The sequence below is a fragment of the Gadus macrocephalus genome, chromosome 4 (assembly GCF_031168955.1).
Source record: "Gadus macrocephalus chromosome 4, ASM3116895v1".
Classification (NCBI taxonomy): domain Eukaryota; kingdom Metazoa; phylum Chordata; class Actinopteri; order Gadiformes; family Gadidae; genus Gadus; species Gadus macrocephalus.
The window spans coordinates 1,186,652-1,206,667 of NC_082385.1; the positions used below are offsets into that span (position 1 = coordinate 1,186,652).

The following is a 20,016-nucleotide window of genomic DNA, read 5'->3' on the forward strand; positions in this document are numbered from 1 at the left end:
ACTCATCAAAGTGAAGCTACTCCCTCAGGGAGAGATGGGTTAGCTAGCCCCGTGTTTAGCAGCCTTGGGATGCTTAGTTTATATCATTCTATATCAGTCTCTTCCAACAGATCAGGAAGAAATATACTGTCACTCTAAGGCCTAATCTTTGAATACATACAGTGTGTAGATGTATTTTTTTCAGTTTTAGTAAAACTGTAAACTAACTTTTGAGAGAGAATATCATAAAACATTATTAGATGATTTGAATACAGGTCAATATATATTGATTCACTGTTTGCCTGAACTTTATGCTTGAAAAAAACGATTTAAAACGCCCATTTAGCATAGCAAAACCAAATGGAACTACTCAAGTCAGAAATGCAATAAACAAAACAATCCACCCAGGCTTTGAGGTTTGAGAGCGACATCAGAACCCATAACTGATCTCAGGTCGACGTCACGCGTCACAGCTCGATCAGACCTGATCCAGTGTCTGTGGGCTTGAATGAACCCCAGACAGCCTGGAAGCAGATGGGCTTAACCGAGTGTTGAGGTGAGGTTTAGTAAAAGTACACTCACTCACACACACACACACACACACTGACACTCACACACACACACCCTTGCATGTGGCTACAACACAAAACATAGGCTCCATCCATGCAGGGAACACGCAGAGAACAAAGAGAGTAAAGAACAAAGACAAGAAAAGATGTTTGACCGGTAAACTGGTATTTCTGATACAGTTTCTGCACCAGCCTCATTACATGTACTGTCAAACACACTGGTTCTAGAACTACGTACTAAGAAAGTACTAACCAAGTACTATCCAAATTGAATATTTCACTTGCACAACCATATTTCTTTGGCAACCAGGTGACATAGTATGGGGAGATATACTCTATTTAATTTGGGTATTTTATTTTCAGAAAGTTCAGAAAGTAAAGTTTACCCTGTGGTATCGAAAATGGTATTGAATATCGATATTTTCCTAAATTATGTATCGAGGTAAGAAAATCAAGTATTGTGACAACAGAACTACCCGGTGAAAAGATGACTGAAGAAACATAGACTGAAGCAAGCCAAACAATAAACACTAGTGCAGTGACTTGTCCTTTGCCAACTGTTGAATAACATATTAATATACAACCTGTTCCTTTTGTCTTTGGTCTCGCCAGGAGTTAACCTAATAATCAGTTTGTAAAGTTAATCTCTGACCAAATAACATGAAAGGAAAGGCTTCATAATATCAAGGCATAGGCATAGTCCTACCTCTAAAAACATGAAAGACGTTCTGCTTGTTATTAAAGTTTCCATCCCGTAATTTTCTACAGTGCAGTTCAGAAGCCTCGTACGTAGAGTGTTATAAGATGTGGAAATATAACTGGATTAATCATGTGTGGAATCTAATTATGGGGTCTTTTAGGCACTAGAAATTTGCAAGGGAGCTGTTGTTATACATATACTTTTATCCTCAAACTCATCGTATGTATCGTGTCATTTGCAATCTATACTTTTCGTTAAGGTCCAGTCCGTAACCAAGCTATTATCGGTGTGTTTAGTTATACATAGCGCGTCTGCGCTGCTCTACGCATGCGTCACTTTGATTAGACGGCAGCAACACACGAGGAGCAGCAGGCGCCCAATATGAGATATTTTCCACGTTCCGATGCTAACTGCAGGGGTAACTCCTGGTAAGGCGCCTCTGGTCACAGCCACACAGTCCCACGGTCAGGGGGAGAATCCAAATGTGTAGGCTCAACGTGCACCACTGACAGAACGACCCTTTTGTTTGTGTTATGGGAACTTTTACAGCCTTTCATTCAGCATCCACACTCGCCTCAAACACGCCCTCTAAACATCGGCTTCATCAAGAGCTGAGGTAAATCCCGGCTCTTTTTTTTTGGGAGTTTTGGATCACCTCCCCACGTTCCCAAAGTAACGCATAATCACAGAGTAGACGCGTTGGCCCATAAACGCGCGTTGGAAACTTCCACTCACCTATGGAGACCAGCCTGATGTGTTCCCTCTCGAGGAACTCCAGCGCCACGGACACGTTCTCCAGCTTCATCTGCCTGAAGTTGGGTCTCAAGTGGTACTTTCTGTACATTTTCTTCTGGCTCAGCGTCTCCAGCAACCCGATGAGCTTCAGCCCGTCGCTTAGGTCCTTCTGCAGGTCGTTGATCCGCTTGCTGAGGCCCTTGAGGTGCTCGTTGCACCACCGCGTAAAGGTGTTCTGCTGGATCTTCTTCCACGGCGCGTCCTCCGCCAGGTCCTTCTCCGTGGCGGGCATCTCCTCTTCCTCCTCGCCGTTGTTGGTGGTGCCCTGGTAGTACTGCGGAGGAGGCTGCTGCTGCTGCTGCTCGTAGTACGTATTGCTCAGCATGTTTCGGAGTTGAGTGGACGCGGGCTGAGCGCGTAAAAGTGGAAGAAGGGAGGAAAAAAGAAAAGGGAAAACTCGGATGGGACGGTGCCAACCGCGTAAACCCGCCAGGAGTAAGGGAAAAGGGAGAAAGTAAAACACCGGGGGAAGGGGGCTGTCTTTCACTGCTTTCAGAGGGGGAGGCCAAGTGGTCAAGACAGTGCTGTGAGTTGCTTATGAATTGAAAGGATCAGTTTAGTTTAGTGTTGGTCCACTGCGACTCATCTCGGCTCGGGTCCCCCTGATGGAGTAAGAAAAGTTAGAAGAGGCTTAGAGAGAGAGAGCCGAAGATGAACTGGTTCGCTGGATCTCCTGGTGGGTGGGTGGGCCAGGGCGGCTCCGTGCTGCGCCTTGCTGGGGGTCGACAGCGCACATGGGGGGTGGGGGGGTTGGTCCGACTGAGAAGACCGTTTCACGCGAGAGGGCTGAATGAAGTGCGGGAGCGAAGAGGGTGTTTTTTAAAAAAAAGCTCGGCGCCGCGAGACTTCGCGTCACGATCGTGGACTTCCAGGAATGCCCCTGTCATGCCTATATCCAATAACAGGATGGGACGCTGTTTAATCCTAGGGAGATAGCGAAACGCACCCCCATTGGGTGGCATCACACAAAGTGGGCGGGGCGACCCAGTGCTCTCTTAACAGTTGTGACACCTCAACTTATTTTTAGTTTCCCCAAGTGGGGCGAAAAGGGGAGGGAGATGGGGTTTGGGGGTGGCTTCCATGTCGTAAACTCCCCTGAGCCCCAAGAAGACAAAAATGAGTTATGTAGGCGAAAGGCATGACATCATCTTTCGACTTCTACAAACAAGGCAATCCATTATTGGAGCGTGCACTCACACACACATACACAGACAGACTTGCACACGTGTGTTTGTGTGTGTGTGTGTGTGTGTGTGTGTGTGTGTGTGTGTGTGTGTGTGTGTGTGTGTGCGCGTGTCACACACCATGATACAAATGACATCTGTGTAATGGATGGTGGGCCTTTAACCTACCTCAGGTGTGTATAATAAGAGAGGAACAGACGGGTCGCGTTAGCGATGTGTAGACCTACAAACTACAAACGCGATGTGGACTTACTGTGCAATGCCCTGAGAGACTTCGCCTGAGGACACTGGCACTCCAACGCTGTCTGTTATAAAAGCCCTCACTGTGTCACAGCTTCGACGTTTAGCGTTGAGCCTAAATAATAAGATACCTCTTTGGCGAAGACCATGGAAGCTTCTGATCAAAATAACTGTTTGGATGGCATGCAGAAGCACTGACAAGAGGTAGAGAGGGAAACATAACAGTCTGACAGCAGTCTAACGTGTGTGTGCTACTACAGACACTGACCTAATGCTGTTGGAACAAGGAAAGACCCATGCGACATAACGTGTGCATCCACACACTTTCTGAGAGTCATTAATACACACAGACACTCTAATAGACGTTACACACACTCTCACAGACATCAATACCCCCCCCCCCCCTAGCATTTCCCTCTTGTTTGGGTGATGTCATCTCTCTAGTTAGCAAATCCTGAAATAACAAATAAAAAAACACAATCAAGTAGTCAAATGAAGGAATGGTCCCTTAAAGGTCCTATGATTGTGTGTGTGTGTGTGTGTGTGTGTGTGCGTGTGCGTGTGCGTGTGGGGTGGCACACTGTCCTGCAATCTATTTGTGTGGAAGTACTTCAGAGTGAGGGCTTTCGCTATATTTATAGTTCATAAAGAGACAGGATGTATTTAGGGAACCCCGCTAAAAAAACGATGACGTATTAAAACACACAGAGCCAGCACATTGCACTACCGCGGGGCTGGATGGAACATAGCGTGTACGTCAGCTATTGACGATATTGGCGCAACTTCTCTGTGCCATCTGTGTGTTTGTCTGTCAATTTGGTTAATTCAGTGTAAATAATTATATATTCGAGAGCTCGTGGATGAAACCAAAAATAAACACTGACTGTTTTGAGTTTGAGTTATGGTTTTTTTGAGTTATGGTTTGTTAATAGTCTAAAAACGCAACCGTTTGAAAAAACACGTTCGCCGAGAGATGCAAGTCTGCTGCCACCTTGTGGCTAAAACCAGCAATATTGCAGTGAATATTGAAGGAATTCACACACAAACACACAAGGATAAAATGTCTTTAATCTTTCAGTTTCATTTACAAAATGTACAGAGTTATTTTGACAAAGTTTTGTTTTAAACAAGGATCAGACAAAAATAACATTCAAAAGTACAGAAAAGAACAAGCGACAGAAAGAAAAATGACCTCCTGTGTCCATGTCAAAACATGACCCTGGGGTCAAAAATATTTGTTCAAATGCCACAAAATCCAGGTGTATTCTTGAACCAAGAAAAATGATTCTCTCCCAGAAAGAAATATGACTGACTCATCTTTGACAGCGACACAACACATTGATTCAAACGTCAAAACAACAAGCATAGATTTATCCTACACACACACACACACACACACACACACACACGCACACACACGCACACACACGCACACACACACGTCTCATTTAACACTAACCAGTTGTATTTGATATACCGGAAGTTAATATACACTGCCCGGGTTCTACACATTACCCCAAAAGTAGCAAGGAGGGCAACTCACAAGATCAAACGAACATACACTGTAGATTCAAATAAAACTCAAACAATCTGTTCCAGATTTCAGTAAAGAGGGAAACAAAAAGATAACTGCAGATTTGGATTACATTCACCAGATTACGATCAACATAAACTAGACAACGGAAACACATCTGACGGACAGTAATACTAATAAAACACAAATCTGTGCAGGTGGATGTATTCTACGACTCAATGAATCCCCCTACAGCTGAGGTAAAATATACTGAATGTAGATGCATTTACCGTGCATGCTGTTTCACGGTCATGGCTTCGACCACAGGGTATCTGCTCATCAAGGGCCATGCAACGATGCATCTCTGGGTCTAACATGCAACAGATAGGTCTACACAGAAGGTCTGTCGCTTCCCGAGGACTGGATCTATAAGGTTACTGCAAACAACACAGTGGTTGGGGGGAAAAATACTGTAGTGAGTTGTATGCAAATACTGTGTGCAAACGTCCTTTCCGTTCGAGTAATACGTTTATATACTTGATCGTCACTCTACTATTTACAAAACAGTACAAATGCTACATATCAGTTTAGAATATTATACAGATGGATGTACATGACGACAAGCATGAGATACTGCCATTTCTTAGTAGTATTAACTGTCGGATACATTAATGCTTGAGCAAGTGGATAAGATATTGAGATGCATGATATACGGCATAGGCCTTACTGGAGTATGCCTTTGTGCGAGTACCTTAAGGTAAGTGTATGCAAGGTAGCTGAGACCATAGGAGACCATTTGATTATAATCGGATTGAGCCAAGCATGCCTTTGTGCTAATTGTGCGATTTCACCCAAATTCAACCAAAAAGAAAGCTACAAACCAAAATAAGATATAACGTAAAGTAACTAAATCCATGAAACAGTACAGATTAAATCATGCAAGGACAGGCTTATTCTTATAAAACGTGCGGTAAAAATTAATAAAACCGTGAGAATATCTCGGGTGCACTATCTAGGAAGATCCTGGCAGCATAATCACGTAATCCCGTCAGAAATTTAAAGTCATACAGTAGATAAATAACAGAATGCAAATCAGATCATAATAACAACAACGACAACAACAACAACAACAACAACAGCATTCGAGTTTGTAGGGGATGTAAGAAGAGGAGCCATACGGTGTTCGGTGAGAAGCTAATGTCACAAATAAGCTAATGTTTACAAGACGAATACCAAGCCAAACAAAGAAACTGGAAGTTGTGTACAATTTTAAATTCAACACCATTTGCTAGTAGAAACAGTAGGAAATGTCGGGTCGTATTGATTGCATTTTATTGCTGGAACTCAATAGAAAATTGGAATGTCCTTTATTGTTTGTTAAAGGCACCCAGTGCAACTTTATGTAAACATTCAATGAAAAATAAACATTCAATTTCTAGTCTTTTTTACACGTAGTAAGTTTCAATAACTCCATACCATTACATATCGACATTCAAGGAGCAAAGATGAGACGTCGTTGTGTGGTGAGAACTGATAGAAAATCGTAAACAACAACAATCGCCGGTGGGGAGAAGCCATTTTTCCATTGACTGGAAGCCTGATTTATTTATTGTAGGTTACAAAAAATAAAGAAAATGGCGGCATTGTTGTTGTTATCGATTTTGTATCAGTTCTCACCACACAACGACGTCTCATCTTTGCTGCTTAAATGTCGGTATGTAATGGTATGGAGTTATTGAAACTTACTACGTGTAAAAAAGACTAGAAATTGAATGTTTTAAGCCTCGAAAGTTGCACTGGGTGCCTTTAAAGTCTCCGTTTGCAATGCAGTGCAGACAATTGTAGGCTACATTCAGCTATATTTGGTGTTCATGGAGAACTAGGTATGATCCCACAGAGGTACTGCCACAGCGTCCTGTATTTTTTGGTAATCTTATGGTTGTGTTCACTTCCAAATAACAACTATAATGTTAAAAAAGATTACCTCAACCGAAAACTCTGAAAACCCACAGAAAATAATCCATACAAAAATATCCATCTGAATCTTTAGGCTGCTCTGGGTATTGGTCCAAGCTTAAGTCACGCCACACTTGTATGTTTAATGTATGAATTTGATTATTATATATTTTTTTTCAATTTAACATCTAAAACACAAACGTGAAGTTAGCGGTATTTATGTTCCCAGACAAACCTGGCGCCAAATTACACCCTCTAGTGGTCGAATTGAGTACAAACAGATTGGCCTTATTGAGAGTTTGACTGTTGCGTAGGTAGGTACGCAATGAACCTATACTCTAGTAGGCCTAGTGCCAAAATACGTCAGATGTGACGCAAAAAGAGATAATAAAAGGCATATATTCAAGAAAATCTACGCGCAAATAACCTTAGAAACGGGGACAGTGCTACTCTTTAAGCTGACAGTGAATTCTGTTTATTAAAAGCATTTTCGTATTCCCCTGCATTTCCCCTCCAAAAACCGGGCTAGCGAATTCCAGTAGGCCTATAGGCTACAGACTGGAGACTTTATAAAGCTTTAAAAAAAAATCGCTTTCTTTAATTTGTTGCGGTTAGTACTTGCTATAAATATTAGCTCTAGCAAGAGTTGTTGTTCTTTAGGCTGAGGGGATTATAAATTGCCGATTTATAACGATTAGAGAGGGGTAGGGATTTATACACCATAGCACGATAAGTAACAGTTTTTGGAACATTTCCTTAAGTCTTCACACTCCACAGTATTTTAATTTAACGAGAAGGCCTTCTGGGCTATATCCATCATAAGTGTGATGTAATTCATTAAAGCAAAATAAGGCGAACCATGGGTTGCTTCAACAACCATAACTCTAACTGTAATGACACCCGGTAATTACTTACTGCTAAAAATAAATAAATTGTGTACAGCTTTGTAAAATCATATAAACAAGTTTTATCCTACAATATATATATATTTATAGGCCTACATATAAAGTCTATCATACACTTGTTGTAATTGAGCTAATAATCCCTCCTAGCATACTTCTACCACACGTTCACTCACGACATAACACACTGACCCCTACGCTGCGGGCTGAAGACGACATCGGGAAGACTGGCGTGAGACGCTGGAAGGCTCGGGGGGGCCATGTGTAGTAGCCTATGTTAGCGGTTAGCGCCGCGTAGCCTATTGGAGCAATTTGCGCTGTTTAGCATGAAGCGCCGATAGCATGAAGCGCCGATAGCATGATGCGGCGACGTAGCTTTGAAAAAATGTGTGACAAAGAAAAAAATGAAGAAAAAAAAAAGAGCACTCTGTCGCGCTGCCGGAAAGTTCCGTTAGCCGTGCGCTCACGCCACCGCCCGCATGATGCCAGAGACCACTAGGGCGACCACGGCTGTCATGGCAACCGCCCCCGCCACCGCCAGATGCCAGCTCTCGCTCTTGTTCCCCTGTAAACAAAAATAAATAAATGCAAGAAAAAAAAAGGAATGATACAGTGATGGCACCGCCGTGGGGAGGGGTCATGTTGGGTCACCTTCCTCCTACTCTCCCTCAATGACGTTTTCTATTCTCAATTGAAGCCTGCCCAAACCTGGCCCTTACAACACATAGAACCTAATACATAATCATTATAATGTGTTGATAATATGATTATTACAGCACCTATATAATAGGCATGATATACTAGATACTACAGTAGCCTCAAAGCCGTACCCTTAGCAGTTCACCACATCCACATACATTTTTGGGGTTATTTGTTCGATCTATTTCAGTGCGGCCGGCACATTTTCAACTGAATTAATAAGCATCAGGTAATGCAATTCTTTCCCCCGGGAACAATATATGACTGCACGGACAAGTGGTCTGAAATTTTCAAATGGATTTCAAATTGAAGTGCAGTTGATGTGATATTCGCCATCAACTGCAACTGCATTCGCCTTATTTGCAAAGCGTGAAGAGATTGGTGATGCAACAGGGTTAGGGTTAGAATGCTCTTTGAATGATTGGTTTTTTGGAATGATTGGTTCAAATCCCGCTCGGGTAAAGTGTGGTACACTGAACAAAACGCACAATGCACTGAGAGATCTCAGGTAGAACGCATCTACACGCCGGAAAATATAGTGAACAGCCATACTTAAAACGAACCCTTCAATAGTTTGGATTTTGGATTCTTTGATTTGGATGGATTTGGGGTCTGTTTCCGACCCGTGGACGTAGACCACCCTTGTGAGTCTCCCCCTTATGAGTCTCCCCTTGCGACTCCCCCCTTGTGAGTCCGCCCCTGACATTCACATGAAGTGTTCGTGCCGCTCTCCTCGTAGTGTTTTCCTGGCACGGCTGCGTTTCGAGAGCGCTGATATAGCCGAGCAGGCCGGCGTGGATCCTCAAACAAACAAAGCTCTCGCGTTCCAGGGAGCGTGCAAGCTACCACCTAATCCCTCCTTAACAGCCCGTCTCCCATCCAGAGGAACGTTCTCTTGATCTCCTATATGCTGCAGACCTCAGTGATCACAGAGGCAGTTTGGGGGGGGGACACTCGTGCATTAGTTTTGCCGAGAGGGGTGGGTTTATCACAACACTACGTCTCTATAGACACCAAGCTTGCTGTCCTTGTGCGAAAGGTCGAGCATAGAACTGTATGTCCAAGGGGTTATGTGCTCAATATGTGTAGGCGTGTAACTCATTACTAGTCTAGCATATCGTTAGCCTCGTAGCATAATTGCCTTAATCTATCTAATTTAACTCTACACTCCTAACGCTGCCGATTCAAACCGTGACTCTTTGGCTATATCCTCAGCCAAGCAGAGTGCCATTAACATTCCATAATCACTATCTGCCGAAGTCATCATAAGTGTTGACTTGGGCAGGGGCTGTGATGCCAAGTTCCCCATGAAGCCAAATAGGGTGAGCCTCCAACTAGCAACCGCCAGGGAACAGTACGAGGGAAGCTAGCATCAGGGAATAATGATTTGTTCAATAGCAGAGGCTCGAACAGTGAGACACAAGAACCAGAATACGCGGACATCCAACCAACAACAGGCCTGCTGTTGTGAGGAAGCAGTGGTGGCCGATGGAGGGATAAACGGGGCTTTGTGCCCGAGACCTTTTACAGTGACGCACACACACACACACACACACACACACACACACACACACACCTTACTTGCCAAACTTGAAAAGGCTTTTAGGGATCAACACAGCAAAGTATGAATTCTAATAGAGACATTTTGTTGCATCAGCACAACCCACTTTTTCGTTAATGGCTTCCAAAATCGTGACAAAAGCAGACTGCACCTGACCGGGGCCAGACGTACTGGCATTGATTCGTGACAGCTCGAAAGCATAGGAGGAGGCGTGAAAAATATCAGGAAGAAGAATATTATGTGTAAAGAAAAAAATCTGTGGTGTTATAGTGTTATAGTGTTCTTGCTTTGCAATTACACCAACAAGAAGAAGGAGGAGAAAAAGAAGAAGAAGAGGCAGAAGAAGAAGAAAGGGCGTGGCCCTACCTGGTCCCACCCCCTCTCTAGGACGCCAGCTCCTCCCAACAGCACCATATCAAGGCCACTATTACAATCATTCCTATGAAGGGGACGGAGAGGGCTGGGGGCTCGGGTGGAGGAGGAGGAGAAAGAGAACAGTTCTGGAGAGGGGAGAGGTGGAGTGCAAGGAGGAGGGGAGGGGGAGGGAGGGTGGGAGGATATGAGGATATAGGAGGGAAGGATATAGGAGGGAAGAATAAGAGGTGAAAGGATAAAAACAAACAGAATTGCGAAATTAAAGAGGCACTATGTACTAGGCTTCTTTTGTGAGTTTGGTGCCCCCTAGTGGTTGAACGTGAGGGATCGTCACACTCAAATGACATCGTATGGATATCAAAATTATTGATGGATTACTTTACATTTATAGATTGAATTCAATACAATGTATGTCCTTTAGAAGGCTCATCAAATCAAACTAGATTAGACGAAATACAACAAGTAATTTCTCAAGTCCAACTCATAGCAGAAGTCTAGTGTTTAGTTCATCCTTAAAATGAAAATAAATATTGACCACTAATGAAAAGAAATGCAGCACAGTGCAGAATGAGGAAGGAAAATCAAAACAGAGGTAGAAAGAGGTCATGCACTTTGACAAACATACAGCCTAATGGATATTCTGCAGCGGAAAGGTGACTAAATGCAGGGGAGGGATCGAGGCGACTGAAATGATACGGCAACGCAAAAGCAGAGATGACAAAGATCGTCAAGGACAAGACGGAGACACGTGCCGATGAAAGCTTGCACCTTGTGCTACATGAATCTGTCGCTGATGCTCGTTAGTGCCGCCTTTTCCCAATGTTTCACGTGTCAAAGACACAGGGAATGCTTGGCTGATTGGCAGCGCTGGTGTGAGGATAAAGGTGTGGATAAAGGATAAAGGTGCTTTGACGGGTGAAGGTTTTTTCTGAGGTTGGAGGGTGGTTTGTTTTTATCTCCAAAGGTAATGTTTACCATGGCATGATGTGATAAGAGTGGTTCCGGATGATTTGAACAGGCTGTTTTTTGAGTCATCTGCGAACGACATCGTTGCTTTTGGGGGAGTGAACAGAATTTAAATAAACGCTATCCTCTACACTACCTTTACTATGTGTTAGACGCAATGCGGGTCACTGCGATGTGAAGAAAGACGTGAGACAACAGTTACGTTTCACAGTAAGCCTCATGCAAAAACCGCGACAGCTTTCCAGCCCACAGACTTCGGAAGATTGGTTCTTGACGACTACCTTTTGTAACTCCTAAAATATGCAATAACTACAACACCCACAGGCCCCTAGCTCGGCAAGGTGGGAGAGAGTCCATGCCAATGTCCACGGGCCCAATGACTCAAGAGCAATGCCAAAAATGTGACTTTTGAGAGGCCAAATGAGAGACCCTTTTTGCCATTCTGTCAGTCTAGGGATGCGAACGGTCTAGTTTAAGAAGATAAGCGTTCGGCTTAGGAATGCTAGCACTTAGCTTAGACATGCTATTCGTTAGCCATGGATTAGCTTCAGCTAAAAGCCTAAAGGTGCAGGCGAGTAATTTGAGCCATCAGGCAAGAGACTGGAATCACCAGGGCAAGGCCGTGAATGGTTTATCAGTAGATCTCTGTCACCGTCTCCGGTTTGGTCTCTCATTTCCAACCGATGCCATCTGATTAGCCAGCCACCGGCCCGGCTAATAACCCACCTGTCAATCGTCTTATTTTTAGCGCCGTCCCCGGAGGAGGAAAGGGCCCGCTCCGAGACAGATGGATGGCTTCTGGACAAAGACGAACACACTGCCCATTGTGGCGAGACACATTTGGAGGGGGGAGAATAAGGACAGCATGGCCTGGCTTAGCTCCGTACAAACACCCAGCTGCTACATACACCAGCAGAACCACGGTGGCCACCGACAGACAATGAAGCGACAAAAAACAAGTGTGGACATCCAACAGTGTTTTCACCAAACTGTTACTGACCCACATGCACAAAGGCAGAAAGCAACTGATGTCATGGCGGAACAACCATGAGTTCATAGAACGCTATCAAACACAGTAGTTAAACTACCTCACAGTCATGTCAACTCATTAGCAGATTATCAAATCAATGTGACCTTCTACCTACCTTCGGTCAATACTGACTTTGTTTAAGGATGCGTGGCATCCTGGAAACCCCAAGCTACTGCAACAGTTAAGGGCTGACTACGGTCCCACGTTCACGCAACGCGGGCTGGTTTACGGACCCCTTATGTCCTTGCGGCCCCTCCTTGCGGCCCCTCCTTGCGGTCCCTCCTTGCGGTCCCTCCTTGCGTCCACCGCAAGGGCCTGACGTGCGCCTCCAAAAAAAAGATAACCTTCCGTCGAGGCGAGGCAGCAGCGAGGGCTGTGATTGGTCCGCTCACTAGAACCCGACGCAGAACCATGAAGGTTCACGACTGCGTCGAAGCGTCTGCGTTGTCATTGCGTTGCGTGAACGTGGAACCATGATCAGCCCTTTACGCTGTAACTTTTCAACCTAGTTACGACTCCCATCTTTTTTCTTTTGCTTTATTTGTACTTGGATTAATTGTCCACCTACTTCATTCATCTGCTACCCTTTTCTTTTTCGGTTGCGATTGATGTTTTTCCCCATCAGCCCCTTGTGACCCCTCACCTTTACCGTGCGCCCCACCAGCTCCTCTAGCTCCGCCCTGCAGCAGCGCAGCTCCCGGTCAAGCCCCGCCCTCTCGCGCTGACTGCTGTCGTACAGCGTCTGTAGCTCCACCAGCTCCTCCTTCAGCCCCTCACACTGACGGACAGACAGTTGGACAAAGTATGAATGAAGATTATTAACAACCGACACTAAAGGTACGTCCACACTAAAAAGATGAGGCGAGGAGAGAATGCATACAAAGTCTCTGCAAAGACGCGAATAAAGGCAAAGTGTCCGGGACCCGTGTTCCCGGACACTTTGCACGCGGGGCGAGTATTCACGTCGCTTTTGGTGTGAACTCACAGTAAGGCCCAATCCCATTTCTACCCCTTCCCCCTTCCCCTTACCCCTTACCCCTTACCCTTACCCTTACCCCTTCAAAACAAGGGGGAGGGGTAGGGGAAGGGGTAAGGGGTAGAAATGGGATTGGGCCTAAGACTCTCCAGGGCCAGGCGACGACCTTCCACTGGACCCCACACAGGCTCGCCCACGACCCCCCACCAAGGCGGAGAACCCCCCCCCCCGCGCGCGCTCACCTCTCTCTGGACCTCCCGCGCCCTCTCCTCGGCCTCCCGGAGCTGGGCCTTCAGAGCGCTGACCTCCTGGCCGTCCCCCCCCGCCGGGGTGCTGGGGGGGTCCCGGGCGGGCCGGGCGTCGGGCTGGCGGGGGGGCGCGGCCTGGCGGGGGGGCACGGCCTGGCGGGGGGGCTCGGCCTGGGACAAGGTGATGTAGCCGTCGGTCTTCACCAGGTCCTCGGCGTCGGAGGGCTCCTCCTTCAGGGCCATGTAGACGTCGTCAGCGCGGCTGCCCGGTCAGCGAGGGAGGGGGGGGGGGAGGGGGCGTGTCACAAAAACACCCGACACTGGGATAAGCAACACTTGATTCGGTGGCTGCTTTGATTGGCGGATGGCTCGACCAATCAAACGCCTTGAAATGCAAGTCCTCTGAAGACATATTTGTGTGACAGTTTTCCTTTTTCTGCTCCTGGCTGGGCTGAGGAGTTACTTGGACCGAATAGTGGCACATATTTTTACTGTCCTCCCCCCCACCCCCCAAGTCACTCATTCGTTGATATTCAAAGATCACGACTACCAAACAACATTTAGAGGATTGGATACACTCCATTTCAGTCCTTCGGCCTGTGCCGCTTGCCCTTCACAGCGGCGGAAATTAGCATGCGTGTGCTGACAGTTCCAATCAACACTAATTGGCAACACCTGACGAGGGCTGTGTCTCAACCCAGGGGACGCATCCTACGGTCTATGAAGGTGCGGCCTTCGTAGACCTCGAAGGGCCTGACCCACGGAGCATTTCAGGTTTGCGTAACAAGCCGTTAACACCCTTCACCTCGCGTGACGACGTGCCGCTCCTGTCACCTAGCAACCCTGACGGCTGCGGTTCAAACCCGACGGCGGAGGAGAAATATGGAGCCGTTATATAATAATTATATCAATAAAATATAACGTTAATTAGTTTAACGTTATATGGCTCGTGTTAATGTCATTGAACTTTGACAATGAAGTTACAAATGTAACTTTATTTGAATATAAAAAAAAAATGTACATCGTTTTGTCATTAAATATGTAATTTGCTGCAACTGCCGCTTCTCTCTCCGACGCCATGTCTGAAAAAAAATAATGATCTGGCTGGTGGACCCTTCTAATCCGGGAAAAGAAGGCTGCATTCGTCGGCCGCATTTCAAGGAGCCTTTTGAAATGGGACAGCCTTGACGCGTCGCAGTGACGCAAATCGGCCTTCGAATGCACCCGTCGAAGGATGCGTCCCCTGAATTGAGACACAGCCAGGGTGGCGGGTCTGATTGGCGGGTCCCCTCACCTGCCCTGCTGCTGCGCCTGGTCCTGCTGCAGCTTTTTGAGTCTGCTGGTCAGCTCCAGGTTGTTGTTGGCCAACGACTGACAGTCTTCCTTCAGGGAGCGGTATTCCTCCTTCAGCTGACTCATGGCGCCTGGAGAAGCAGAGGTATTAGCATACGTCCGTCAAACTTACTGCAGGGTCTATGCACACACACACACACGCACACGCACACGCACGCACACACACACACGCACACACACACACACGCACACGCACACACACACACGCACACACACACACACACACACACGGGGAGGTCTCCTGCATGGCGACAGGATGCACCAGCTCATGTATCATGGTCTGCCAACCTAACGATAAACCACCTCCCTATAACCCCACCACCCTGCCTCCTGGTCTGAAGGAGCCCAGTAAAAGCCACCTAGGTGGGGGGTGACAGCCCCCCAATTGGCGTGGAGCATCGACATGTTTGCACCAAACCAAACCTCTCTATCTATCGGCGTGTCTCTAAAGCCTCCATTAGCCCAGTCCCCATTGATCCATCTTTAACGACAGAAACAGCAGTGTTTGGGAGGATGGAGGGAACATGAAACAACTGAAATTCCCAATCCATTCTTATTTCTTCCATTGGGTTATGGGAGCAGAACTGAGAACATCGACCGAGTTTATTGTCGTGTTTTCAATCGCTCACGTCTGTTTTCCTCTCTGCACTTTTCAGGAGCGTATTGTTGTTCACATTACCTCACCTGACCCAGAGCTCCCGAACGTGTTCCCAGTCTTCCCACCTCGCCCCTCTCACCGACCGGGCTGGGAGTGGTTTGAGCCCACGGCTTCAGCACACAATTGATTCAGCCCCCTTTACCACTCTGGCATTAACTCAGGATTTAGAGGTTCCTTAACACGAGGGTCCGGGGAATAATTGGTTTAAAGGGGTTGGCCTCCCTCTGAGAATCTCTTAGCTCCTCCTTAATACAATTTATTCTGACCGAGAATACAGTGAAGAGACGGGACTCAAATGACTTTGAGAAGCGAGCCTCAGCATCCATATCTCTTGTTGCAGTGAGGATGCCCAAACCGACTGAACATTAAAAAAACAAAAGCACCACTTTACAGCTCGACAACGCGGTATCTTTTTCCAGTAAGTCTGCGCTTTTGTCCCCAGAGGGCCGTGCAAAACATACTGATGTCACTGCAGCATTCTGGATTATGACGTTCCATGTACCGTGAAGTGGAGCAGATAGCTCCACATGATAGCAACACACACACACACACACACACACACACACACACACACACACACACACACACACACACACACACACACACACACACACACACACACACACACACACACACACACACACACACGTGTGTGTCTAGGTGTGTTGCTCCATATGATAGCAAACCTCACACACACACACACTCACTCGTGTACACAGTCACACATGCACGCACACACACTAACACATGTGTTAGTATGTGTGTGTGTCTAGGTGTGTTGCTCCACATGATAGCATCACGCCTAGACACACACACACACACGTAAGTGTGTGTGTGCACACACACACACACACACACTCGCACCCGTGTACACACACACAAACACACACTTATGTGTTAGTGTGTGTGTGTCTAGTTCTGTTGATCCACATCACTGCAACAGTGATAGACACACACACACACACACACACACACACACACACACACACACACAGACACACACAGACACACGTGTAGACACACACAGACACACACACACAGACAGACAGACACACACACACAGACACACACACACACACAGGTATGTGTGTGTGTGTGTGTGTGTGTGTGTGTGTGTGTCTGTGTGTGTGTGTGTGTGTGTGTGCGTGATGCCGCCCCCTCACCGTCGGGCCCCTCCGGCCCCCCGGCCGCGCGGCCCCTCGCGGCGACCTCGGCCCTCAGCGCGGCGACCTCCAGCTCGTGGCCCTGGGAGGCGGCCCTCAGCCGCTGCAGCTCGGCCCGCAGCCGGCACAGCTCCTCCTGCAGCGAGGCGATGTCGCCCTCGCGCTCCCCCGCCGCCTCGTCCGCCGCCTGCTGCAGCAGCACCACCTCCTCCTGGGCCACCCGCAGCTCCTCCTGGGCCTCCGCCACCTCCGCCTCCCTGTCCTCCTCCAGCGCAGACAGCTCCTCACGCACCGACCGCAGCTGGGCTGGGGGGGGGGGAGGGGGGAGGGGGGGAGGGGGGGAGGGGGGGAGAGGAGAAGGGAAGAGGGGTTGGGGTCGGGGGGGTGAAGAGGAGTGAGGGAGGAGAGGAGGGGGGAGGAGGGGGAGGGGGTGTGGGGGGTGAGGAGGGGGTGGGGGGGAGGGGGTGAGGAGGGAGAGGGGGGGGAGAGGGGGGAGGGGGTGAGGAGGGAGAGATGAGAGGTGAGTTGATGAGGCGGGGGGAGATGTAACGAGGAGAAGGGGTGGGAGGGGGAAGTGAGGAGGGAGGTGAGGGAGAGATGAGAGAGGTGGGGGGAGAAGTGGGGGAGGAGAGGAGGAGGGAGGGGATATTAGGTTAGGGAGGTGAAGGAGAAGAGACGGGATGAGAGGAGAGGAGGCGGGGGGGAAGCGGAAGGTAAGGGGAGAAGTGAGGAGAGGAGGTTAGGAAAGGTGAGAAGGAGAGGGAGGAGAGGAGGGAGAGGAAAGGTGAGGAGGAGAGGGAGGAGAGGAGGTTAGGAGAGGTGAAGGGAGGGGGGGGGTGATGGGGAGAGTAGAGGAAACAGGATATGTCACCTAATGACACACCTCTCACTCAAAGACCAAAAATAAATCTCTCTCGCAGAAGAAAACAGAGCAGCAACCTGTCAAAGGCACACTCTGGAAATCAACAATGCTGAAGGCTGTCTAGTGCAGCTCCTCAAATACTGTGTTACTGGTCTACCACGCATCGACTGTCGGAGGACAGGGAGGGAGGGAGTCGTGTGTGTGTGTGTGTGTGGGTGAGGCTGTGTCCCTGATTACCTTGCAGACGGTGGATCTGTCTGGTGAAGCTCTCGGCCTGATGGGCAGTGGCCAGACGCTCGTCCTCCAACAGACCTGGAGTCAGGGGAGCGAGGAGATGAATAGAAAGAGGGGGATGCGAGAGCACACCGCGCGCGCACGCACACACACACACACACACACACACACACTCACACACACACACACACACACACACACACACACACACAAACAAAGAAGCAGGTGCACATTGGAGGACAAACAGACAGACATAGTCAGGCGAGCATCCGGCACTTATTTTACACTACACATGCAGAACAGATTCAAACCACAAATATACACAAGCACACACACACACTCAAACAAGGCCAAGCATGTAAACACTGGAACCCACACAAGATGGTTAATTGTGTCTAAACACCATTTTACACACATATCTACAGACACACACACACACACACAAAACACACACAAACACAAACCCCAACACACACACACCCTCAAACACACACATGAACACACACACGCACCCTCCAACACACACACACACACACACACACACACACACACACACCACACACAGACAGACGGACGGACCACGGACAGACCCTGCAGCTCCAGGAAGGTCTCCTCGTGCCGCTGGGCCACCTCCCGCGTGGCCTCCAGCTCCAGCAGCAGCTGCACCACCTGCTCCTCAGCTCCTCCAGCTCCCGCTCCCGCTCCTCCTCCTCCTCGTCCTCCAGCTCGTACCCCAGCCGGACCTCCCCCCTCCCCAGGACCTCCTCCTCCCCCTCCCCCGGCTGGGCCTTCTCCAGCCGCCCACCCCCTCCCCTGAGGTGGCCTTCGTCTCCTGCTCCTCCTCCTCTTCTCCTTCCTCTTCTTCTCCTCCTTGTCGTCCTCGAGTGCTTCCTGGTGCTTCTCCTCCTTCTGGAGCTCTTCTGGGGGGGGTAGGAGGAGGTGAGATGGAGGAGGACTGCATACACTTAAAAACACGCAGAATCGCGATGGCGTTCTCAAGACACACACTGTGTGTCTTGAGAACGACACACACTTGTGTGTCGCTACGCACACACTTGTGTGTCAAGGTTCTGGAGGTCTTCTTGTGAGAGACAGGAGGAGGTGAGATGGAGTTGAACATACACTTCAAACCGTTGATTGCGTTCTCAGGACACACACTTGTGTGTGTCGCTAGAACACACTTGTGTGTCGAGTAATGGGGGCGATTTTTGTTCGCTTAATAAAAGACGTCGGTTGAGACATTATGGAACAACTTAGAGCCGGAAACAAGTTGCAATTGTGTTTTGGGAGGAAATACTGCAGAAGTAATAAAGCAGTGCGAGGATTGTTTTAGTTATTTTACAAACAGTGGAGGTCGGTAATGGAGCAAACAAGACAGCGAGGATAAGTGTGTTACGATATGAAGCAAGGGAAAGAATCAATTTCACCAGTTTGGGGTATTTCTGTACGAACAGATGGGGATCTGAAACAATTTGGGGCCATTGACGCAATTAGTTTCATACCCCATAACGATAAAAATATCATTGCACATAATAACAGTTATGGCATAATACACTTTGTGTAACCAGTTGGACAATTTCTTTGTTGTAAGCGATAACTAGCAGTCATGTTAGGTCTCAAATACAGGTTATTTTCTCGCCCCTCTTCTAAGTACTTAAGTAGGCTATACTTTAATCGTCTTCATCATCTCCGACTGCACCGTCAGCATTTGTCTATTCTAGTCTTCCTCACTCAGAGGAAACCCGCCCACGTTTTTGCTTTAAGATCCTCTGCTCAGTGAACACAGTTGGCGCACACATAAACACAAACAGACGCACACACACACAAATAGACGCACACACACAAACAAACAAAGTCTCTATTTTAGGACAGACATGAAAGAAAGAAGAAACATTCCTGCTCAGTAAGGCTGTCAATCTTTGAATGCCACACACACACACACACACACACACACACACACACACACACACACACACACACACACACACACACACACACACACACACACACACACACACACACACACACACCCCACCCACCAGAGGGATCCATG

The 20,016-nt window shown here is 47.7% G+C and overlaps 2 protein-coding genes across 2 annotated transcripts in view; one reads left to right on the forward strand and one right to left on the reverse strand.

The window, feature by feature from the left end:
• Positions 1 to 7,050: 7,050 nt before the first annotated feature.
• On the reverse strand, positions 7,051 to 19,571 carry LOC132456632 (coiled-coil domain-containing protein 136-like). Its single transcript, XM_060051037.1, is given in 10 exon segments — positions 7,051 to 8,403; positions 10,465 to 10,598; positions 13,113 to 13,247; positions 13,688 to 13,955; positions 14,988 to 15,117; positions 16,868 to 17,173; positions 17,967 to 18,041; positions 18,554 to 18,637; positions 18,640 to 18,927; positions 19,562 to 19,571. Coding segments are annotated over 9 exon segments (1,413 nt in total). The 3' UTR covers positions 7,051 to 8,403; positions 10,465 to 10,481.
• The window catches only part of LOC132456633 (filamin-C-like), a 9,326-nt gene continuing 8,879 nt past the window's right edge, over positions 19,570 to 20,016 (forward strand). Inside the window, exon 1 of the mRNA XM_060051038.1 lies at positions 19,570 to 19,576. Within this exon, the coding sequence (XP_059907021.1) occupies positions 19,570 to 19,576 (7 nt within the window). The remainder of the gene's footprint in view (positions 19,577 to 20,016) is intronic.